The sequence below is a fragment of the Cyprinus carpio genome, chromosome B8 (assembly GCF_018340385.1).
Source record: "Cyprinus carpio isolate SPL01 chromosome B8, ASM1834038v1, whole genome shotgun sequence".
In the NCBI taxonomy this organism is placed as follows: domain Eukaryota; kingdom Metazoa; phylum Chordata; class Actinopteri; order Cypriniformes; family Cyprinidae; genus Cyprinus; species Cyprinus carpio.
This window is the reverse complement of record NC_056604.1, coordinates 28,606,706-28,632,173: the sequence shown is the minus strand read 5'-3', so window position 1 is coordinate 28,632,173 and position 25,468 is coordinate 28,606,706. Positions and strand designations below refer to the sequence as shown.

General features: G+C 39.5%; 2 protein-coding genes across 2 annotated transcripts; one reads left to right on the top strand and one right to left on the bottom strand.

Annotated features, from left to right (window-relative positions):
* Window positions 1-8,898: 8,898 nt before the first annotated feature.
* Window positions 8,899-15,392, top strand: LOC109077584 (sushi domain-containing protein 3-like). The gene is made up of 5 exons (XM_019093135.2): window positions 8,899-9,043; window positions 11,515-11,706; window positions 12,450-12,597; window positions 13,603-13,791; window positions 14,572-15,392. Exons 1-5 carry the CDS (start codon window positions 8,977-8,979, stop codon window positions 14,783-14,785), a joined length of 810 nt encoding a protein of 269 aa, XP_018948680.2. The 5' UTR covers window positions 8,899-8,976; the 3' UTR covers window positions 14,786-15,392.
* A 4,195-nt stretch (window positions 15,393-19,587) lies between these two features.
* On the bottom strand, window positions 19,588-24,319 carry LOC109077573 (ninjurin-1-like). Its single transcript, XM_019093126.2, has 2 exons — window positions 24,106-24,319; window positions 19,588-20,034 (listed from the first exon to the last, which is right to left on the bottom strand). Exons 1-2 carry the CDS (start codon window positions 24,296-24,298, stop codon window positions 19,892-19,894), a joined length of 336 nt encoding a protein of 111 aa, XP_018948671.1. The 5' UTR covers window positions 24,299-24,319; the 3' UTR covers window positions 19,588-19,891.
* Window positions 24,320-25,468: the final 1,149 nt, after the last annotated feature.

The following is a 25,468-nucleotide window of genomic DNA, read 5'->3' as shown; positions in this document are numbered from 1 at the left end:
GTTCACCAACAGTACGGTTATTATGGGGTGACAACTGCATTCTATAACTGAACTCACACCCGTCTATTTTCAGGCCTTACAACCACATTCTCAGAAACTAGTTGTAGTACAATACGAGAGAGACACTCATGTGTGCTTTCACTCTGGGTCAGTTACAGCAGCAGAGAAATAAGCTGTGCATCATCTGAAGGTTTTAGATCCAGTCACTGTTCTCCACTGGAGCAGTTTCCACCAGTTGTGTGTTCTGTGCATGGCTGGCTAAATATAGCACAGAATCCAACTTGGATTAATTTTACCCAGCAAATTTGGTTGTTTATTTAACCCGGCATAAGTGATTGATTTAACCCAGCTATGGTTTATTCATTTTTACTATATTTAAAGCTTTTCTTTTTCTTTTTTTTTTTTTTACTTCATACATTAAATAATGTTTACAGATTAACTTAAATCTTCTAAACTTTTCTAAAATACTCCACACAACCACTGGTTTACATGATAACTTCCTTTATTTTCCTTTTTTTAGGCTATCATTTACAGCATTGTTTATCGTTTAATAGGCTATACATATTGCCCATCTTTAAACTCATTTAACAAACATTAAAAGTAAAATTATTAACCAGTCTCTGTTATTCTGTTTCCACCGTAACTGCGCCGCGCTGGTTCTCATGCCCGAGCTGGAGTCGTGTTCAGCGGGGAACTGCTCACGGCTGAGGCCGCCCTCAGCGTTTCACTCATAGCCTAAATATACTGCGACTGACTCACAAACATGATCACTGCACGATCTAATGTTAGTGTCTTATTAACTCACTGTCATGCATTGTGCTAATATTCATTTCTTCTCAATCTTCTCATTTCGTTGATTTTTCTCCACTGCTAAAGAAACTCTTAAGCCTCTTAAAAGTCCTCGTCAGTAATCCTAACAATTTTGGACCTTAAGAGCTCTTTTGAGGGTTAAGATGCTTTCTGAATTACTTTCTTCTTTGCTAGGATCTTTTCTTTGATTTTAAGAGGAATTGCCCACATTTTTTAAAGATTGTTCTTAGAATTGTTTTTACTAAGAGCAACTCTTTGCACTAAGAATTTTCATGAATACCGGTCCCGATCTCATCATTTTCCAGTCTGTGTCACAGCCATTTGCTGGAATTTAATGCCCTTGCCAGCCATCAGAGGGCACTCTTCTGGACTCTTGTTTGTGTTCCAGACTTCAGTTCCCATCACCCCTTCTACATCTAGTTCTCATGTAGAAGGCCCCAGCGTGAAATGGAAGCACTTCAGACTCTGGATTATTGGGGTTTTCTCTGTTAATCTCTGTTACCACAGTTTAGAGGTATCATCAGGTGAGTCTAAACCCATTGCAGTGCCCCCGGAGATGCCAGAGTCCGCTGTAACCTCTTCAGAGAACAGTGAAGCTTCCCTATCTCTGACCTGTAAAGGTTGGGTGAGAAAGAGGAGGGCAGCTAAGTCGCCTCCTGTGGTCCCTATTCCGGTGGTCCCAGGTCTGCTGGTCCTGGAGGACCCGACTCTGGTTGCCTCAGAATCCACTCATGAACCCGCTCCAGTCTGGGAGCTCTTCGAGTCCACTCCAAAGCCTACTCAAGTCAATGAGTTCATTCATAAGCTCCAGTCTATGAGTACACTCTAGAGTCCACTCAAATCTACGAGTACACCCCAAAGTCCACTCTAGTCCAGGAGTCCACTCCTAAATCCGCTCCAGTTCCTCCCAAGATGGCGGCATCCGATGCAGACCCTCCAGAGGTGGCGGGAGTGTTCACTTCAGCTCCTCTGAAGACTGGGGTGTCCATTTATAAACTCTTCATCTATCCTGAAGAGGTCATGGAGACTGTCACTGAATCCCTTGTCATTCCAGTTTCGGCCCAAGAAGTCTATCATGAACTCTTAGCCCTGCCTATTACAGTCACAAAGATTGCCTCTGAATTCACTCAGTGCCCTGTTGCAGTCAGGGAGACCATTGCTGAACTGTCTGCCTGCCCTGTTATGGTCAAGGAGACTGCTGCTGAGCTGTTTGCCTGTTTTATTGTGGCCATCAAAGCTGTTACTAACCTTTCTGTGTTCTTAATTGCAGTTCTTCCTGAGACGCTAGGGGGGTCAACTGCTTTGTCAGCTCCGCTGGTCTTCAGCTCCACCCTTACTGCCTGGCAATCTTCCGGCCCTGCCCTGGCCTCCTGGTCTACCTCCGTGTCCAGACCCTCTTCTACTACAAGGGCCTGGCCTGCCATACCTCCCCCTGTTCTGAAAGCGGGGGTCATGTCACAACCATCTGCTGGAATGCCCTTGCCAGCCATCAGAGGACACTCTTCTGGACTGTTGTTTGTGTTCCGGATTTCAGTTCCTATCACCCCTTGCCCTCATTATTAGTTCTCATTGTTCCCAGCTGTGTGTCATTTAGTGTTATTAGTTCCCCTATATATACCATGTTCTGCTATCCCTTGTTTGCTTTATTGCATTCTGTTTCTGTGTATTTTCTGTTACCCTGTGTTTGAATTACATTTTATTTTCTTCTTGTTTGCCCTGTTTTGGATCTCTGTTTTTGATTTATTAAACTGCACTTGGCATGTCACTTTTTGTTGCTGCCGTGTGTCTTGAGTCTGAGCTCCATCACGTTAAATCTTTATTGTCTATTTTTTTAATCTTAAAATCTATTTTATACACCATCATTTTCGTTTCTATAATGTGTGAATATATCCTCTATCGTATTCTACAACAAAAACAATTAGAGCGCCTTGTTATCACTAGTTTTATTCACTCTGGCACCGGGACACCATGAACCCTGGGTACACCCGTTGCAGAGGATGCAAGCCAGGCCCTGGGTGAGGACCTCTCCCCCACCTCCACATCCGGTCTTCGAGGTCTCCACCCGGAACCACTTCTCTCCCCTCCGCGAGATGGAACGCGACGCTGTGATCGTCGGAGACTCCATCGTCCGACACGTCTGTGCTACATTAGCCGAAGGTAAAGTGCACAGTCACTGTTTCCCTGGTGCTTGTGTTCTCAATGTTTCTGCGCAGATACCCCCAATCCTGAAGGCTGACGAGAGCCCTGAAGTGGTCGTGCTTCACGCCAGGGTTAACGACACTACGTTGCGGCAGACGGAGACACTGAAGAGGGACTTCAGGAATCTGATCGAGACGGTGCACAGCACAACGATCATCATGTCAGGACTGCTCCCCATGTATCGACAAGGACATGAAAGGTTCAGTAGACTTTCTGCTTTAAATGAATGGTTATTGTCATGGTGTAAAGAACAGAAACTGCTCTTTGTTTATAATTGGAATCTTTTCTGGGAGCGTCCTAGGCTTTTTCATGCTGATGGCCTGCACCCCACCAGAGTCTGAGCAGAACTCCTGTCGGACAACATCTCCAGGACTCTACGCTCCATATGACTAGTAAGCCAATTCTCAAATAACTGCTATGATGGCTTTTGTTCTACCGGCTTGGTAACATTCACATTGATAATACAAATGATGCATTAGGATTTGCGTTTACTGACTTAATAAAGTAAAGCAAAACATCACTGGGCCCACTCATCGTTTTAATCATACGCTAGATTTAATTATATTGCATGGAATCAATCTTACTGATATAGATATCGTACCTCAAAGTGATGATGTTACTGACCATTTCCTTGTATCGTGCATTCTGCATATTACTGATAATAACTATATCGCTTTGCATTATTGTCCAGGCAGAACTATTGTTCCAGCCACCAAAGACAGGTTCACAAATAACCTGCGTGATTTATCTCAACTGCTCTGTGTACCCATAAATACACATGAACTAGACAAAATGACTGGCAACATGGGCACTATCTTCTCTAAAACATTAGAAGCTGTTGCCCCCATCAAATTGAAAAAGGTTAAGGAAAAACGTACTGTGCCATGTTATAACAGTAATACCCATTCCAGGGTTCCCACGGGTCCTTGAATTACTTGAAAGTTTGTGAATCTGAAAAAAAAAAATTCAAGGCCGTGGAAAGTTTTTTAAAATAAGCATACATTGGCAGAGGTCTTTGAAAGTGCTTGAATTTATTTTGTGCAAGAAGTTTTTTAGAAAAAATTCCATATTATTCCCTCTGGTCCGCTAATGTGTTATTTTGCCAACACTTAGTGGCCTATGCGAACTAGCTTGCTTGATTTACCTTAGTTTCGTGCATTTACGCGTTATGTTAAGTGTTTCCTACGTGAGGTACTTTGTGTTGTACTTTGCCATGATGTTAGAGTGACCATATTTCCTCTTTTTCCTGGATGTGTCCTCTATTTGGATCTAAAAAAAATGCCTCTGGCCAGGATTTCTGGCCAGGAACTCTCTTCATATGTCTGCATGATGCATTTAAAAGTTAATGACTAAAAGTATGATTATAAAAGTTCACAGTGTTGCTGTAGATGAAATTTAAACGGGCAGAATTCAGTAAGGAGACAGCTGTAGGGAAAAAGCTCTTCCTGAGTCTGCTGGTCCTTGTCCGGAAGCTCCTAAAGTGCCTTCCGGATGCAGGAGGTTAAACAGGGTGAGAGGAGTCCTTAAGAATGCTGCGAGCTCGACGTAGACCGTGTTTTCGCTGGATGTCCTCAACAGCAGGAAGTGGTGTCCCTGTGATGCATTGGGTGGTTTTTACCACCCTCTGCAGCGCTTTGTGGTCAGTAACTGAACAGTTTCACATACCAGACTTAAGAAACAGGTTGTTGTCAGTGCACCATGTGGCCAGGTGCTGTACCTCCTCCCTGTAGGCAGTCTCATCGTTGTCTCTGCTGAGGCCAATCACCGTGGTGTCATCTGCAAACTTAATGATGGAGTTTGATCCATGCACAGGCTTGCAGTCGTGGGTGTAGAGGGAGTAGAGGAATGGGCTCAGCACACAGACCTGTGGTACGCCGGTGTTGAGTGGGTTGGTGGTTGAGCAGGTGTGGCCTGACATAACATGCTGAGGTCTGTTGGTCAGAAAGTCCATAATCCAGTTGCAGAGGGAGGTGTTAATGTCCAGGTCTTCAAGATTTGTAGTCAGCTTGGAGGGAATGATGGTGTTAAATGCTGAGCTGAAGTCAACAAACAGCATCCGTACATATGTGTTGTTATTGTCCAGGTGTGTGAGTGCAGAGTGCACCACTGTGCATACTGCATCCTCTGTGCTCCTATTTCTACGGTAGGCAAATTGATGTAGGTCCAGTGTGGGTGGGAGGCAGTCTTTGAGGTGTGCTAGGACCAGTTGCTCAAAGCACTTCATAACAATAGGTGTGAGTGCCACGGGGCGATAGTCATTTAGGCACATTGGGGAGGATTGTTTCAGCCCTGGCACAATGGATGTGGACTTAAAACATGTTGGCACAGTTGCTTGGGTGAGGGACAGTGTTGAAAATGCAGCCTCCGGGTGAGCAGTCTGTTGTTTACTAATGGCCGCATGCATTTCGTTCAAAGCAAGCTTGGCATTAGCATCCGGTGGAATATAGGCTGCAGTTATATTGGTAGAAGTGAACTCCCGCGGCAGATAAAAAGGTCTACACTTAACCATGAGAAACTCTAGGTTAGCTGAGCAGTGTCTCCCAACAATAACAGTGTTCGTACACCAAGCTTTGTTAACATAAATGCACAATCCACCACCTCTTGTTTTGCCGGAGTCATCTGCTGTCCTATCTGTCTGGAGTGTGTAGCGTCTGGCTAGCTCAATAGCATTATTGGGTACGTCACTGTGTAGTCATGTTTCTGTGAAAACCATGACATTGCAATCTGAAAGTCTCTTACTGTGGGTGATGCGAAGTCATAACTCGTTCATTCTGTTCACCAGTGACCGCACATTAGCGAGGAAAATGCTGGGGAAAGAGAGCCGGAGCTGTGTTAGTTTTAGCTTAGTGCTTAGCCATCCACGCTTCCGCCGCCTTTGTTTACGATCTTGACGCCACCTGTGAGCACTTCCGCCCGGCCGGGTAGAGTGCGTAGCCTCAGGTGTTCTGGAGATCTCAGGCATGAGTTGAGGATTGGTGATAAAATTGTTGGAAAAGTGCACACCAATATCCAAAAGCTCCTGTTGGATATAAAAAAAAGCTGGGTTAAAAAAACCCAATTTGGGTTATTTGGCAATCCAGGGCTGGGTAAATACTGGACAGAACATATGCTGGGTTGTTTTGACCCAGCTGGTTGGGTAAAATGTTTTTACCCAACATGGGTTGTTTAATTTAAGTCAACTATTGTTTATAAATTATTATATTGCTGTCTTAAAATGGACTGGAGATTAAAGATCACACACAGAATTACTAGAGGCAACAGCAATAATCAAAAGATGAGCATTTATTATTAAGTATCACCTCTCTTCCTTTGGCTTGCTCCCTTTTTATCAGGGGTCGTCACAGCAGAGTGATCCACACTACCGAATTGGCACATGTTTTATGCTGGATGCCCTCCCTGCTGCAACCCAGCACTGAGAGTACACTAACTTGTGCAACCCCAGTGCTGGGACACACACACACACACACACACACACACACTCATTCACTTACTCATTCACACACACACACACACACACTCACTCACTTACTGCAGGTCTTTGGATTGTGGGGGAAACCAGAGCACCCGGAGGAAACCCACGCAGACACGGGGAGAACATGCAAACTCCACACAGAATGGTGTCCTGGCTCAGCCGGGACTCAAACCAGGCACCGGGAACTCCAGACAGTGCTACCCACTGCACACCCATGTTGGTAGAACGTGTCAGACATCCATCCACGTGTGGCGGCTATGTTGTTGTAAAAGAGATGTTACCTGTTTTTGTTATTTTTTGGCTTCATTTGGTTCCATTTGTTTTATATTGCGTTGGGCACACCTCCCACACTCAGCTTGTGTGTGTGTGTGTGTGTGTTTGATACAGATAGATGCAAATATAGATGTAGTATGGATGGACTGTATCTATGTGGTTTGGTATTTCTCTAGGGAGTACAATGGTAGGTGTTTGTCTAGCTGATTTACATGAGTATCTTAATATTTTAACTGAATAAAGTAAAATAGTGCAATTGGTAATCATGACTGTGCACCAAAGTAAGTGTTTTAATTTAATGTTTTAACAGAATAAAATAGAAAAGTGCAGTTGGTAACCACTGGTGTGCATTGTTAATGAGTGGTTAGTGAGAATTTAGTTAATTTCGCTTTTTTTTTAAGACTTGAGTTTTCTGTATGAATTTATTATGTTTATTATTTATTATTAGAATTTCATTAATAACCAAATTGATTTGTATTGTCATGCATTTTATTTAAAAAAAAAAAGTTATGCTGCTTTATTTTGCATCAATAAATGATTTTTTCAGTATATATGATCTGATTGGTTTCTTTGTTGAGAGCCCAAGCCCTCTAAAGATCTCATTCAAAAAATAAAAATAAAAAAATAAAAAAATCAGGCATTCTTTTAAGTCTAATAAAGTAAAAGTAAAAATTATAATAAAAAGTTTAACAATAAGTAAAAGCTTGTCAAGCTTTTGCAACATTTTGAATGGATGACCAGCTAATGACCCGTTTAGACCAGTTAAAACCATGTTCCATCACAGCAACCAGCTTAGGGTACATTTTCAGGCCATGCAGTTAGTAGACAGACACTATATGTGTATCTGTGGCTTTAGATTTTATTATTAAGTCTTATTATTGAACCCGAGACTTGGACTCAAATCTCTACAAAATCAGTATAATGAATGTGTAATGAATTCTCTTTTGTGGAACCAGAGGACCCCACAGCCATCTCATCCAGTGGATGTAGAGGACATTTCATCGCACCTCTTCAGAGATCCAACATCTTAGCTTGTCACAACTCTGCAGGCACCTGCAGGATTTCCTCCTCTGAGCCTTTCCATCTGGCTTTAGGACGCTCTTAAATATCTCACTATCTACTTTCACTTAATAACCTTCACTTCATTTTCCCACTTATAGAAAATCTTTCTTGTAAGACATCTCCTAACTCCCTCTTCAAGTCATCAGCTCACTGAGATATAAGGCCTTGAGACTAGTGCTGTCAAACGATTCATTAATCATTAATCACATCCAAAATAAACGTTTTTGTTCACATAATATATGAGTGTGTACTGTGTATATTTATGTATATATATATATATATAAATGCACGACTAATATGTTGTTTATATTTTAAATATATTTATATATAATTTAAATTTTATGAATATAATTTTATTCATGTAAATACATGTAAATATTTTCAAAACGTACTGTATGTGTGTGTATTTATATATACATAATAAATATGCATAGCAAACATATTATGTAAACAAAATCTTTTATTTTGAATGTGATTAATTGTTTGGCAGCACTACTTGAGACTAAACTGTGATAATTCTTCTTTTGTTTAATGGTCATCAGAAACCGATGCAGGCGTGAATTATCAGGAACCCCTTCAATTTATGAATTTCATAGATATTTGCAATTTCAAAACGACCCCAGAATGCAGAAATAAGCACCAGTCCAGACTCAATTTAATTCAATATGCCTAAGCTATCCATTCCATTTTAACATCACAATCTGATAATAACACAATTCCTATGCATAATCTCTCTCAACTTTGGGCCGGTGCTTAAACCCATGCTTCTCTTTTAAAGTAAGGCCAGATTCAGAAAAATCACATTATGTCCTAGCCTATATAATGAGGTATACATGCAATTTTAAAAAGATTCATCTTGTATAAAATTAAAAAAAAAAACTTTTGGATTTTTCTATATTGGCCGTTTAGTCTGTTGTTTTATTATTTTGCAGCTGATACAGATTAAATTGATGATGTGTAGCTTTAGTCTCATCGGTCATCTGGAGTTGAACCCACAGCATGAGTAACAGAGCACGCAGTTTATGTCTCCAGTGTGACTGTGTCCTCGTCATAAACTCTACACGCTCGCTGCACTGAGCACGCTGACTCTCTCTGCGCATGCGCAGCTGCTCCGCGTCGGCGGCAGAGGAGCGCAGTGAAAGCGCAGTGCAACAGTTTGAATGGCTTTCATCAGCGCATCAGCATCAGTGATGACGGGGGACTGGAGCAGTGTTCACAACCACACAGGTATCCTTTAAACTCTTAAACATGTGACTTCTGAAAGTGTTTGAGTGTTTATCGCACCCGTTTGTTCGGTGGCACGTTCGTTTAGTCTTCTTCTTACACAAATGGGTAACACTTTATTTCACGGTGCCCTTGTTACACATGCTTCATGTACTTACTATCATAATAAACTATTCATATTCCCTAATCCTAGCCCTAACCATATAGTAAGTACATGTAGTTAATTACATTACTCAGTTCTTAAAAGTAGCTATATTTAGGCTACACGGTAACCACGAGACTAAAATAAGATGTGGAGCCTACGTACGTGTAACATATGTTACAGATGACGTGATAGTAAATTATGACTATTACATAATTACAAACTCAAATCCTAAACCTGTTGTAAGTCAGTTTGGACTAGCCTAAGTTATTAGTTATTTTTAGTACTAATTTGTAATACAGTGTGAAGGGTAGGAAGGGATACTGTAAATTAAAGCGATTCTTTTAACAATCATCTACCAGGTGTAAATAACAACATTACCGAATGAGTTTGAATTTGTTAATAGCAGTTAAGAGTTCGCATTACTGCTTGTACGTGGATCCGATTTAGTGTAGCTATAATCAGACATATATATTCTGTATTTACAGTACAATAGCTACCTTGATCACTGTGTGTAGGAGAAAACGAGCTTCTCTTTAGATGCGGTTTTCATGAATTTTGTGTGTGTGTGTGTGTGTGTGTGTGTGTGTGTGTGACAGAGAGAGAGGTTTATTGTGTGTAGAACAGATATGAGAGCAGGAAGCGCGTCTTGTGCAAATGTCAGCGGTTCTCTGATCGGAAACACACGCGATGCGCTTCGAGCGTCTTCCTGTGTCTTTCTTCATCTTGTGTTTTCTGTTATTCCGACTTGAGGTCGACGCATGTCACTATAAAAACCTGTGCGCCGGGGTTTTATTTTTTTATTTTTTTATTTTTATTTTTTTCGTGTAACTCTAATGTTGACGTTTTCATGCTGCTCTTATCCACACACACACACAAGTTTGTTTTTGTGAAAAGTGGGAATATTCCATAGTCGTAATGGTTTTTATACTGTACAAACTGTATATTCTATCACCCTACACCAACACTACACCTAACCCTAGCCCTTACAGGAAACTTTCTGCTATTTCAGATTTCAATACACATTCTGTGTGATTTCTATGCGTTTTGAAAAGTGGGGACATGGAGTAATGTCCTGAAAAGTCACCTTCTCCTTGTAATACCTGTGTTATACCCTTGTCATTATACAAATTTGTCTCCTGATATGTCACAAAAACACGCGCACACACACACACACACACACACACACACACACACACACACACACACACACACACACACACACACACACACACACACACACACAAACAAGTATCATACACGCATGAAGCTAAAGGCCTATTCCAAGCGAGAGGAACAGAGCAAACTTTAAATCATGTAGGCTATTCTAAAAATTAATTACAGTTAAAATAAACAGGTGACGTGTTTCTATGTAAATGCTACAATTTTATAAACTACATTAAATACAGTTTCCGTGGTTTAAAACAATGGTTCAGTTTATTATTTATTATATATTTGTAAATATGTTTGTGTTTCAGGCACACTGCCCCTCTCAGCCCCTCCTAAAACTCTTCAGTATTGTGTTCTCTGCTCATTTTTAGTTGTTAAAATGTTGATGGTCTACAGAACATGACACTTTTCTCTACGCGGTGGAAAACGCAGTTATATGTGACGTGAGGCAGCAAAACTCGACACAGAAAATCTACTGACAAACAGATTCAAGATTAATTTGTTTACTGAACCAAGTATCCGTCAAGCTGGAGTAAGTTTAAGGCAAGAAACATTCGTCATAGCTGCATGCTTGAATGTTAAGTTAGGGGGTTGAACCCTGAGTCTATATTATTATATTTAAAGTCTATTTAATTATCTTTATGTCTATTCCAAAATAGTCTGTGTAATGAACCGATCTATCTTAAGAAATATTCACTCGAATAAAAAGTGTGACAAAATGCAGGATTTGAGGTGGCTCCAGTCACTAAACATTGATTTTTTTCCTGTATTCTTGTGTCATTAAAGCTGGTTCATGACCACGTTATTTGTTAATCATGCATTTACAGTATGGCACACACCTGCTTTACAGTTTCACTTCTCACTAGCAGAACACTAGTGCACAAAAACAACAGTGTGCAGGAGGAACAGCCTGTTTCTCTAATTTCAGTGTAAGCATGGCAGCATTGTTCTGGGCTCACGCAGGTCAAGTCAAGTCATCTTTATTTATATAGCGCTTTATACAAAACAGATTGTGTCAAAGCAACTGAACAACATTAATTAGGAAAACAGTGTGTCAATAATGTAAAATGACAGTTAAAGGCAGTTCATCATTGAATTCAGTGATGTCATCATGCAGCTCAGTTCAGTTTAAATACTATCTGTGCAATTTGAATCTGTGCAGGTCAGTGCGCTCCGCTGGGGTCTCCCCCGCTCTCGACACTCAAAATCTTGTCCCCTGATGGGATGAGTGTGGGCAGCGTGATGAGCCTCCAGTGCCCCTCCAGACAACAACCAGCTCTCAGCGGCAGTCAGATGTCCTGTGTGTGGAGCAGCAATAAGACACACTGGAGCGGAGGGACACCGGAGTGTAAACGTAAGCCTGACACACTCATAAATGTGAACCTGGACCACAAAACCAGTCATAGGGGTCCATTTTTTGAAATGGAGATTTATATATGAATAAATAATCTTTCCATTGATGTATGGTTTGTTAGGAGGACAATATTTGTCTGAGATACAACTGTTTGAAAATCTGGAATCTAAGGGAGCAAAAAAATCTAAATATTGAGAAAATCATCTTTAAAGTTGTTCAAATGAAGTATTTGCATTAGCAATGCATATTACTAATCAAAAATTAAGTTTTGATATATTTACGGTAGAAAATGTACAAAATATCTTCATGGAACATGATCTTTACTTAACAATCTAAATACTATTTAAATAAAACAAAAATGGAACATTACTACCCAAACAATCCATTGTTGTCTATTGCTACAAATATACCTGTGCTACTTATCAGGCCAATATCTTGACATTACATTTGTCAAAGAATCATTCATACAGATTGTTGGAGGAAAAAATATGAAACTTCTTATTTTATAATAATATAAAGAATATAATAAAAGATTTGCATTAAGACTTGAAAAGGGCTTGTCATGTAAGCACAGTTTACTAGGTGATAACTCGATGGTTACAGCATATTAGCATTCAGAACTGCTCCGAGTGTCTCTTGAGAGTTCTCTCAGGCATGGAAAACATGTTCAAGCAGTCTCTTCTTTGATCAGTGAATTACAGTTAAGCATCTGTTACTGACCTGCTCTCTCTGTGTTTGTGCAGCTCTGTCTCGGTTCGAGGATGATGGCTTTCGTTTAGCTCTTCTGGTGTCCTTCATCAGCTTAGCCATTATTCTTATCATGAGCATCATCTTCATCACTTTCTGTCTGGTGAGACACGTGAAACGCGAGGAGAGGAGAAAGTTGGAGAGGTGAGAGACAGATTGAGAATAAACAGAGCTCTCTACAGCTTTAAAATAATTCCAGCACCATTTAACTCTAAGCCATGTCATGTCTTCATTGTATTAAATGTGCACTTATAGTGTACTTTAAATCAGAAAAGTGCATTCTTAAAAAACTGTCCTTGCAAATAATGTAATATTCATGAAATGAAGTGTTTTTATAGGGACACTTTCATGGCTATGTTTCTTTACATACTTTTAAAAATAGCACTTAATGTCAAATTAAGTTTCACTTTACAGTGCATTTTAAATCAGTTTTATTAATATTTTTCATGCTTTAAAGAAGTGCACTTATTCTGATGCTAATTGCTTGATAATGATTGTAACTGTAGTGTGTTATTTAATATTACATTTAAAGTTAATGTATTTTAAATGTACTAAATTGCAACTTCCTTACAAATGTCTAATTACAAATATTTTGAAATACTGGTCAAAATGTTCTCTTAAGTTCAAATAATTGCATTAAATATGAAGTTAAACTATAATTTGTTTTCGTTTAATTGCAATATTTTACAGTAATAGTAATCAACAACAACATGCACACACTGTAGGGTTAGGGTTTAGCTTAATTGCTTGTAATTGTCCATAATTAATAATAAATCATAATGCTGTTATTTCTGTAGTAAGGGCAAGTAAAATGTGTAATGAAGACACTCTAAAATGAAGTGTTACATAATAAACATGCAATCAAGTGTCCAAAAACACTCTTTTAAAAAGAATGCTAAAGTATACTTTATACACTTGTCTGCTGAAATTGTGCAATAGGTTTGTGTGAGAAACAGGCCCATATTTCACTCTCTCCAAAACCCTGCATTCAAATGTTGTCAGTAAACCCAAGAGGACATGATTCAGAATGTGATTCAGAAGATCTCACGTCAGTCATCTTATGAGGAGAAAGGGCAGATGTGAAGGAAGTCAGTTAAAGCCACCACTGACGCGGATGACTGTAATGAGTGTGTGTTATATGATGTGTAGGGCAAGAAAAACTGGAGCATCAGAGTTTTGGCAACAAATAGATGTTGAGGGTGTGGAGCTGCAGAGAGAGGTGTTACACAGCCAGAAAACCACAAACCACAACAACAACAACAGCAACAGCGGAGGAGAGAGACGTCACACAGACAACAAGCACATCTACAGCCACGGAGACCTCCACACTGCCCGCAGGTACTGTCCAAAAACACACATCTGCACCAACACTCAGTATGCTGCCATCACAAAGATAAAGCAAGAGTTCACCCCAAAAATGAAAATGCACTCACTCTCAGGCCATGCAAAATATAGATGAGTTTGTTTCGTCATGAGAACAGATTTGGAGAAATTCCATCAGTGTCTCAGCAATGAATGCTCTGCAGTGAATGGGTGCCGTCAGAATGAGAGTCCAAACAGCTGATAAAAACATCACAATAATCCACAGCACTCCAGTCCTTCAGTGAACATCTGGAGAAGACAAAAGCTGAAACACATCAAGCATTAGATGTTTTTAACTCAAATACATAGAGTTTATAATCCATAATAACACTTCCTCCAGTGAAAGACATTAATTGTTGAGTCATATGTGGTGGATAATTGTGATGTTTTTATCAGCTGTTTGGACTCTCATTCTGACGGCACCCATTCACTGCAGAGCATCCATTGATGAGACACTGATGCAGTGCTACACTTCTACAAATCTGATGAAGAAACAAACTCTGGCCCCAGGATGAGCACACTTTTAACAAAGTTTCTTTTTCAGGTGAACTGTTCCTTTAAAATACAGTTATCGTATTAAATCCCTGGCCCTAGATTTAACAGTCTGAAACTTTTTTAACATTTGTGCAACATTTGTCAAGCCAGCGTCAAAGTTTGTCCCCACAAACTTTCCATGCATTGATCACATTGATGTGTGTGAAGTTGAAGAACATCACACTGGCATGCACTCATTACGATGAGATGTGTTTTACACAGGTGTCTTGATCAAGGGAAGCCCTGTCCTCTGAGCATCCATCCGTCCCAGGTCTCTCTGATACTCAGTCCACCCACTGACTACCTCATAAACACACACATGGGCCCGTCGAAGCCCGCGGTGTGTTCCCTGTGCCCCGTGACGCTGCAGGGGACCGCACCTGTACAGCCCACATCCACCGTCTGTCCACATGATGTTTATATGAGGATGTGCTGAAGACCGTGGAGGATTTGGTGTTATAATGATGCAAACTGGGACTAGTCATGAGACAAGACCTCAACTGAGAACTGGAACTTCTTTCACCTGTTGTTTTGTTGTTATGTTTTTTGGGTGATTGTGTGATTTGAATTTTCTTTGCACTTAACATGCTATTGCACTTGATACTGGCCAAACATCAGTATTTATTTTTGAGCAACGGGCAACAATACATGTTTTAAACAGCTGTATAGTAAATTGTTACAACATGACTACTTGACCTGCAACATTACTGGATGTTTACATACAGTGCCTCATTCGCTTGACATTAAGAATGTAGAGTTTGCAGGAAATAATCCAAAGGCACTCCAGACAGGACCCTGATGCTAATGCTTGACAATGTAAATATGCTTTATTGATGCTCACTTGATATAATCATTGTATCCTCATGGAAACAAAGTCTCAACTGTGTAGATTGATTTTTTATTTTTATTTTTGTACACAAACTAAAAACCAAAGCAAGCTTTAAAATGTGGAGATGTCAGCTATTGTTGGTGCCTCTGAATATAAAAATGTGTGAATAAAAACTGAATACCACTCTAAAGTGGCAAACTGAATTCCTTTCAAATGCTGTGCAGATTATTTTGTGAACTTTTTGTTCATTAGTTTTATGGTTCTGAGGTGCACTGTGCTGGAACCCTAATCAAACAAACCTGAACAAGCTCTTCAGGATTACTTCAAAGTCACAGGCAGATGGGTTTGGTTGGAGCTAAACTCTGCAGGAACTTTGAGGGCAAGAGTTAAGAAACAATGAATTAGAGTAACCTATAACAAAACCATGAGCGTATGGCATTTGTTCCACACATTCATTGGCCAGCAGTGCCACGCCGCTGTTACTTATAAAACATACACGTACTGTGTACGTTTTGTCTGCATCTAAAGAGATTTTAACTTCTAAATTCGTCAGCAATAATATGCTTGTCATTTTCTTCAACTAGATCCCATATGTTTATCCATCGTCTTCATTTTGTAACACTTCGTAGATTTATTTCACTAAAAGTTAACAAACGTATGACAAGAGGTGAAAGTGTCAGAAAACTTAGATGAATGAAATACATGCAACTCATTGACTTCACTTAATTCTGTTCCCATTCACTTCGAATCATAAATGAGATCGTTATAACCACCAGTTTTTTTTTTGTGTTTTATTTGCTTGTTTTTATAATAAATAAAAACAAAACAAGTAGATTGAATAGAAAAAGAATATGGAATGCTAGTGTTAGAGGGTCCTTTTTTCTTTTTAAATAAAACAAGTAGTTAGAATAGAAATAGAATAGAAAGCACAAACATTAAAGTTAATTTTTTAATAAAAAAAACAAGCAGATAAAAATAGAATTAGCATTATAATAGAGAGTGCTAGAGTTAGAAGGTCAAATGAAGATGAAAGAGATGTGTTTTCAGCTGTTTCTTGAAGATGATTAAGGACTCAGCTGCTTGGATTGAGTTGGAAGGTCATTCCATCAGGAGGGAACAGTTCATGTAGAAGTCCATCAAAGTTTTATCATAGGTAGGATGCAAAATGTTTCAATATAGGCATTTCATTTAAATGTAATTCAAACCTTTAACCCACTTGGGAAAATCAACCCATGGCAACAGTTTAAAAGTAGCCCAATTCTGTGGACTTGGCAACCCTGCATCCAAGCAGAGCTGCTGGAGTCAGATTTGACTGATCTCAGGTCAAGAATAAGGAGAGATGACTGACAGGACCATGCTGGAGTATTTGCTGCTTAACAGATCCTGAGCTCACGGACAAATATCTGATCTTGTAAGATGTGCTCCCTTTACACAGAGTGCGTGTGATTGCGAAATCGAAAGTGAAAGTAAACAGCAAACACTCATTCAAAAGAGATTTAAATACTTGCACACCAAATTATATACAATATTAGAATGTTTAAAGGAGTGGATACGAAAATCGTGGGAGTGATTTGATTTATACTTCGGAGGACATTTACACCTGATCTTTTAACAATCAAATCACCATCAGAGCGTGAAGTGACCGTAAACAGGCCCTGAAGTATCTGTTTCTTTTGGGGCAGAGCCGTTGCACTACTTTCTTTCTGACAGTGCAGAAGAGATTTAAAATACCAGTGTTGAATCATTTTTCTGACTGAATTCATCTGACTCAGCCCGGTTTTGTGGTGTTGTCTGGAGTCTGACAGCATTCAGATCTGATCCACCTGCACAGGTGCTTTTTGGGATTTATTCAGAAATCTGTCAAATTAATTTAACTAGGATTAATAAATATTTTATATTATTTTAATTAAAATTAAAAATACATTGCAAATTGCATTAAAATAAGTTAAATTCAGTGTATTCATCCAAATCTTCAGTAACACTTTATAATAACTGCACGCTATTTATCATTAGTTAAGCATTAGAAAACAGTTAATTCATCATTTATAAAGCATTAATAGACATTAATAAGCAGTTTATAAATACAGATATAAATGTTTTATACTTGATTTAAAAGCATATATATAATGTTTTTAATAATTGTTTTTTCATACTTTATTAATGATCAATTTATCATTTCTAAATGAAGTATAGCATTATTTACACACCAGTTATTAAGGAGTTGTCAGTGGTTCATAAGATCACTTAGAAATGATACCAAATCTTCTTTAACCTTTATTGTGTAATGTTTGATGTAACTGATACTCTGTCATTTGTTTAATTCAATTGTTATATTTGATAGCAGCACATTGTCACACACTACTGTGTGGAAGGTAAGGAGAACGGAGACGAAGGAGATATCGTTCGGTAATCTTCAAGAATCTAGACTGAGGGTAACACGGCAGGAGACAACACATTCAATACCGGACCAGGAACAAAGGACAGACTACACCTTATAAACGGAAGCACATGGAGATAATTAATGACACACATCTAAACCAACTGACACAAACGAACATGAGGAAAAACTAGGTCACGGAGAGCACACAGGGAAGGAAAACACAGACGACAGACCAAGCAGAGCCGGAGGGACGAGGTGTAGCTGAAGGAGTGGAGTCCCGAGGGCTGCGGCAGTCTCAGGCTCTCCGTCAACTGTGGGCTCAGGCTCTGGGTCCACGCAGCGGGTGATGGTGGGCTGGACTGTGGGTCTGGTTGTGTTCTGGACTGGGGCCAGACGTGAGAGAAAACTAAGTCACGGCGAGCACACGGGGAAAGAAAACACACAAACAAACAGTCCAGGGGTGTGACGCACATATAATACTGTATACGATTAGTAAAATAGTCCATATATGTCCAACATAGTCAACTCTGTTATTGATTGTTAAAACAAAGTCAAAAATATAAATATACATGAACTATTTTACTCATTTTTGCTCCTTTAACAGCTGAATAACAATGCAATGTTCAGTGCCATAATGATAATGATTGTCTATCTGTGAAAATCTATTGGTTCATCAGAAAGTCACTGTAAACCTCCAAATGATTCCATTTTTAAAAACAGCATAAATGAAGCACACATTCAAATTACAAATAATCAAAGAAAAATTATAAGTATGTTGTTTGGCAGTACTAAAGCGAAAGCTTACTGAGATTCAGACATTACTGGGAATCTAAATGTATGTACTGTACAGTAGAATCCACTTGTAAATGCACATCATGCCACCAGAGGTCAGCATCAGCTTTCTGAGCATGGACTGGAGCTGTGCTACAGCAGAAGCTTTTGTCAGTGTGTGTGAGTGTGTGTGTGTGTGTGTGTGTGTGTGTGTGTGTGTGTGTACAAGTTTACAGGAATGGACAATTGTGGCCTTTTGACTGAAACATTTAAGGACCACAGAGAGTCACATTTATTACTAAACAGCAAGAGCTCTGAAGCTGAAGTGTGCATGTGACGCTTTGTACTACAGAACAAAGAGAGCAGGACACAATGCATGACACAAGAACTTACAAAATGTGATGCTCAGGTAAAAAAACATTTTAAAAAAGCATGTCTCTAGACCTCGTGTTTTTTAGGAGATGCAGATTGCATGCACACAATAATTGAATGTGACATTAATTGACATGAGGGCAATGAAATTGAAATAGCTATTGACTCTTGAGCTCTTGGGCCCAGTTCATCTGAAAGACTGTTATCAGAAAGTTCCTGCCTTCACGGCTCACTGTTTTCATTCGTTCACATTCACAAATGAAACACAACAAGGCACTCTGGAAAAGAGAGACAGAATTTATATAATTCCAGTATCACTAGAAAATGACTTCCTATAAGAACTCCTCTTTTAATCGATCTTCTCTCTTTCTGTACTTGTTTCTATTGTATAACTGAAACTGCACTACATATATATTTCTAATAGTGATATAACACATTTTGTCCGTATAGCTCATCCTCTCTTACAGTAGTTACACACTCCCAGGACCTCCAACATTTACAAGAAGCAACTCCTTCTAATCATGCGAAGCAGCGTCATAAATTTACATTTTAATTTACTCTTTATTTAAGAACCAATGCTTATATCTGTTTATCTAAATGCAGGCATATTTCATTCCATTTAAAATTGCATGTTATTAATGTCGACTATGTAAAATACTTCACTTACAATTTCGATTCAGTTCAAGCTAAATAATCATAGCTGTTGATTACAGAACAATCAAATGAACATCAAATACAAAAGCTAGTAAAAGGCCAGTAAATATTACACAAGATATCATATAACAAAATTAAATACGTAATGACCGGCCTGTTTTCAATGATCGATCAATCACTGTTATGATCTGTTGTGGTGAAATCATTGTTAGGAATGTTTTATTTTCAGTTTTGTTTAGTTTTTTTCTGTTGTTGTTGTTTTCATTAAAAGCTACTTCAGTAGCTGCCTTAAATACAGCATTATCAAATATAATATATGGCTGAAATTGGGTTTGTTATGCAGACAAATGTTTTTTATGCATACCTACCTACCTTTGGTAATGATTTCAAACACAGATTTATATGTGACAGCTCTGAGCCTGTTGTTTAATTGTCTGACAGCCCACAGAACTTACCCATAATGCCCTGCTACAAGCTCACACAGCTTATTAAAGTTTAATGTCTCCTAAAGCCATGTGTGTGTGTGAGAGCTGGTGTCACACGCCTGCATTGGGCCGCTGAACTCCAAACGCAGTGATGAAGACATTGATGACAACTATGATGAAGATGCAGCCTGTGGTGATGTTCTCTAAGACGTTCAGCCTGAGATGTTTCTGCTCGTCATTCAGGTTCCACTTCACTGCAATCAGCAACAATAAACACACAGAACAATCCAGAGTGACTCACATCAGCACTGGTCTGATACTGTATCCTCAGCATGGCCTGACACACACTCACAAAATATCAATACACTTTTTTTGTGTGTTACAATTGTGTGTTGTGTTTTGCAAAAATGTGTATGGTTTTGCAGATCTGGTGTGTGCTTCTGCTGTTTGAGTGAAAGCTGCTCCAGGAGTCTGTCTGTGTGGAGCTTGTGTGTTCTCTCTGGGTTTCTCCCACAGTCCAGAGACATACAGGACAGGTGAACCGGAGACTGTAGTGAGTGTGGATATGAATGTGAGTGATGGACTGTCTTTCTGTCCAGGGGCTTGTTCTGTCTATGAGCCAGGATGAAGGCTCCAGCCTACACAGGACAGGTGCTGGGGAAATGTATGGAGTAGATGGATGGATGTTCAGTACTGTCAGGGTTCTAGTCATCCCTCTCTCTGCCACTCTTTTTTCCACACCAATGTGTCTTTTCCTGATCCATGTTTCCAAACAAAATCATTCCGAAGCCACCCATTTATCAAAAGATAAGCAAAAAGAAATAAAGAAAGGAAGAATAATGAAGAAGAAAATACTAAAAATAGGACATCTGGCTTGCCTTTCAGTTGAAACTGCATTTAATTGTGTTTGGAATAATTATTATTCAATTTCATAATAAATATTCTACCAAGATTTTATATCTCAATATAATTCCTGCAGAACTGGACAGAGTTTGCCATCGTTCTGATTTGAATGTGCTTTTATCAGTTTTGAAAGCAGTGTGTTAGCATTTGAAAAATGTGCTAAAAATATATATTGTTTTAACAGTTGTGGAGTATACATGACAAACGTGTCTGTGGATTTTGAAAAATGTACTCATTGCATGCATTTTGTCTGAAAGCGATGAAAAATGATTCACAGTTTGGATTGTATAGACTGTATCGCTGAATGAGTGAACAGTTTTGAAAATGTGGCTTCAGTACTGAACAATGCTTGTTAGCGATTGAAAAAAATTGAGAGAGAGAGAGAGAGTGCGCGTATTTTTGGTACGGCCTGACAGCGTGTAGTCATGACGTGTGTGTGTGTGTGTGTGTGTGTGTGTGTGAGAGAGAGAGAGAGAGAGAGTGCGCGTGTTTTTGTGACATATCAGGACACAAATTTGTATAACAACAACCTTAAAACACAAGGGTTACAATAAGAAAATAACACATAAAGACATTACTCCATGTCCCCACTTTTCAAAACGCATAGAAATCACACAGAATGTGTATTGAAAATCTGAAATAGCACAAAGTTTCCCGTAAGGGGTAGGGTTAGGTGTAGTGTTGGTGTAGGGAGATAGAATATACAGTTTGTACAGTATAAAAACCATTACGCCTATGGGATGTCCCCACTTTTCACAAAAACAAACATGTGTGTGTGTGTGTGTGTGTGAGAGAGAGAGAGTGTGTGTGTGTGTGTGTGTGTGTGTGTGTGTGTGTGTGTGTGTGTGTGTGTGTGTGTGTGCGTGTGTGTGTGTGTGTGCGTGCGTGTGTGTGTGAATTAAATTGAAAGGGAACTGAATGGCACTCAGATCACGCTCGGCTGGGTCAGAGAGAGACACGGAGGTCAGCGGGTGCAGAGCGAGGCTCTGGAGAGTCAGTGGGAATGGGGAAAAGCGACAGAAAGGGAAAGACAGACAGAGAAAGGTTCTGCTGATATGTAGGTCAAAGAGAAAGAGAGAGTGTGAGGGGGTGTGTTGTGATGCCATTGTCATGTGCTGCTCCTCTAATCCTAAATTCACACTGAGTTTCACAGAGTGTTCCTGAAGCAGACGTGTGCTCACGGCTTCAGTTTACTGAATGAAGCAGTCCCTGCAGAGATTCTGTGAATTCACTCAACGATTCAGAGAAGAGACGCCTCATGAGATTCACTGTGCAGACACTGACACGTTAGTCATCTTATTTGAATATAAGATTAAAATGGTTTGGTTGTCTTTCATAGCTGGTCATTGGCAGGTACAGAATGCAGCACTGATTATGCTTTAAACTGTAATTCTAACAACAACAAAACTATTAATTAACCCTCCCTGCTCTCTGTAAGATTTATAACAGAATTTGAGACAGAAATACACAACAACATCATTCTGTGAGTGTTTTGTGCTGTGACTGTCACCAGAACTGCATTGAGCTGAATAATGACTCTACCGTCTTCCGCGGAGCTGCTCTACATCTGAAACTGAATTTATTTCATAATTGATTAAAAAAAAAATCCACTGAGCAGTGTTTAATTCACACTCCATCTCTCATTGTCTTCTCTGATAATGAAGTTTGGTCTCCACAGAAGGAGGCCTCTGTTTTCTAGATTTTCGACTGTAACTGTAGAGATGATCAGTCCATGACTTCATACAGTATAAAGCTGCTTTGAAACCTGTATTGTTTAAAGCACAATATAAATAAATGTGTCTTGACTTAACTGTTGATCTCGGATCAGTGAGAGCAGAGAGACTTGACTTGCTAATATGCATTTTGAACTGAAACAGATTTTTTAACTTCTATGACAGACTAAGACATGTCACAATAGATGTGTCAGACTACAGAGCACTTGTGTTCTTCAGTGTGTCGTCTCTGTCAGATGACAGCCTCAGTGTGAGTCATGACAGGCCACTGAATTGCATCATGATGATGGGACTGCACATGAGCGCTAGTCTGTAATGTACATCCAGCCAGGTGTCATGGCAGAATAAACCCTGAGAAGGTTAATAGCAAACAGCTTTGAACCTAGACAAAACAAACTAATTCCAAAAAGACAAACATTTTAAGAGATGATGTATAAACGTATTACTAAGCATTGCAATAAATAATTATGTGGACATGAAATATTGATTTGATTTGAAACTGTTTTAAAATCTCAACTCTTTATTATGTTATAGTCCATTACAGTGTACAAAACAATTGTCCTGGCAACAAGATGAACATTGCAACAATAATACACTTCAAATAATAAGGAATACCACCAGTTTCATTTTACAGTAAATACGGTCGATAACTGAGGAGCTTTGATGGCAGTCACTTTAAATGGGTGGGAATAACACTGTAGCTCCTGTGCTCTATCAGGTCCTGTAATCACTGCATTGCTTTACTCTTAGATCCTCTGTGTACACAAGCCTCGGTTTACTCACTACGCTGGTCCTGGCTAGGGTTCGATCCACTATATCAGCAAATCTGAAGGCCACACCGTGTCCTCCAGAAATAAGTGTTGATAAGTGTTACAGAACTGACATAATGTTTTCTTGAGGCTGATGAGGTTAAATCTTCCACTGCAAATAAAAAGCCCTCTGAGTGTTTGGTAAGTAATGTTATGATAGGTTTTGGAGCTTTTTCAGCAGACTGCAAACCACACTAATGACAGGTGTGATGCCAATATTTCTTCTGTAAATATTCCACTGAGCAATGGCTGATAGCAATGGTTAAACAAGTGAAAACAAAAATAAGACAATGACCGTGAAGTTCAGTCAGGGAACTCTATCAGACACAAGCCATAGATCCTCGACATGTAACCTGCTAGTAATCACATTGTATTCTACATGGTGCAAGCCGTGGCCACTCATATATCTACAACCAATGAGCTTGCAAACTCCGTATTAAAACCAGATATCACTGTTCCTCTGACACCCTCCTCCTCCCCCAGCACCACCTGTCTACATCTGTCACAGTGGACATGATGTATGTCTAATTGTGCAGCTGCATCAATAACAGCAGCAGAGTGAGCAACACATCTAGTTCACCAAGACCAAACACACAAACACTGTCATATCCATTAATATGCTTAACGTTGTCATGACTGAACTACTGTCAGTTCTAGATCAGATGTTACACCTACGTATGTCACCTGTCTGAGTATATTTCAGAAAATATAAGTAGGGTACAACAGGGCTTAAGGCAAACATTAAAGGGGTCATGATGTGAGAAATCAAATCAGCCTTGATCTTTTGGCATATTAGAGGTCTCTGTAGCATTAAAGTCAAATGCACCTTGAGCCCTGCTGTGAGGCAGGTGTGTGAGTGTGTGTGTGTGCTCTCATTCACCTGTGAAGATGAGCAGGATGCCCACTAACACTTGCAGACAGAGCGACAGGCTGATGAGTGTGATCAGGGACGTGTACAGGGTGTTTTGGGGCCCCTGCTCCAGCACGGCCTTCAGCTGCGAGGCGTTAGCCATTAGCAGAGCCACGTCCAGCATGCTCTCCGCCGCGCTCTTCTTGTTAGCATAGTGATTCATGTTTAGAGGAGCATGCGACAGGCCGAGACTGTGAAAAACCTGACCAGAGAAACATGGAGAGAGAGGACTGTTATCATGCTGAAGCCAATATTAAACTAATCCTACACCAACTACTGCACGAGTATTTTTCGTTCACTGAAGCCTTTCCCTCGAGCCCGCTTTACTGATATTATTCTCTGCATTTGACTATACTGACTATAGTGTGAGGGAATTACAGGCAAGGCAAGTTTATTTCTATAACACATTTCATACACAATGGTAATTCAAAGTGCTTTACATAAAAGGAATCAAAATAATAAAAAAACCACAACGATAAAAAACAAGGAATTTAATAAAACAAATGAGTTAAAAATGATTTCAAATGAATTTAAAACAGTTTAAAATAGATAATGATTATGTATAAAATACAGTGCAGTCAGTTCGGACATCGCACAGTGCTCATTCAATAAATGCACAGATAAACAGATGAGTTTTGAGTCTGGATTTAAAAGTGACTAATGTTTTAGCACATCTGATCTCTTCTGGAAGCTGGTTCCAGCTGCGGGCGGCAAAATAACTAAAAAAATGACGTGACATACAGCCAAGTATGGTGACCCATACTCATAATTGGTGCTCTGCATTTAACCCATCCAAAGTGCACACACACACCGTGAACACACACACACTGTGAACACACACCCGGAGCAGTGGGCAGCCATTTCATCTCAGTCGTGGTATTGCCGGCCCGAGACTCGAAACCCACAACCTTAGGGTTAGGAATCAAACTCTATAACCACTAGGCCATGACTTCTCTAAAAAATTTTTTTTTTGTTTTTTTTTTAAAGCAGACTCCCCTTGTTTTGTGTGAACCCTTGGTATTTCTAACTGACTCGATCCTAATGATCTGAGTGCTCTGTTAGGTTTATATTCAGTGAACATATCTGAATTATAGTGCTTTGTAGAGAGGCTCTTACACACATAGTAATACTTGTTTTGGTGAAGAATAACTTTTATGAATTTGTTTGTTTCATGATTTTCATGATGCAAAGACTTGAAAGAAGCCGTGTACTTCTCATGTGTCTCAAAGCTGCCACAGGAGCGATCGGAGGTCTGTTAAATCTGATGTAATCATTTGGGTGAAAGATTTCTAAAGAGTCATTTGAGTTTTCGGATGAATACAAATTCTCACTG

What these genes read in the sequence shown, in the direction of transcription:
- LOC109077573 (XM_019093126.2), bottom strand. Translation starts at nt 24,298, where the DNA reads ATGAATCACTATGCTAACAAGAAGAGCGCGGCGGAGAGCATGCTGGAC. An exon ending in CATCCTGCTCATCTTCACAG is followed by an intron (nt 20,035 to 24,105) that starts GTGAATGAGAGC and finishes TGCTGATTGCAG; the next exon opens with TGAAGTGGAACCTGAATGAC.
- LOC109077584 (XM_019093135.2), top strand. Translation starts at nt 8,977, where the DNA reads ATGGCTTTCATCAGCGCATCAGCATCAGTGATGACGGGGGACTGGAGC. An exon ending in CAGTGTTCACAACCACACAG is followed by an intron (nt 9,044 to 11,514) that starts GTATCCTTTAAA and finishes GAATCTGTGCAG; the next exon opens with GTCAGTGCGCTCCGCTGGGG. An exon ending in GAGAGGAGAAAGTTGGAGAG is followed by an intron (nt 12,598 to 13,602) that starts GTGAGAGACAGA and finishes TATGATGTGTAG; the next exon opens with GGCAAGAAAAACTGGAGCAT.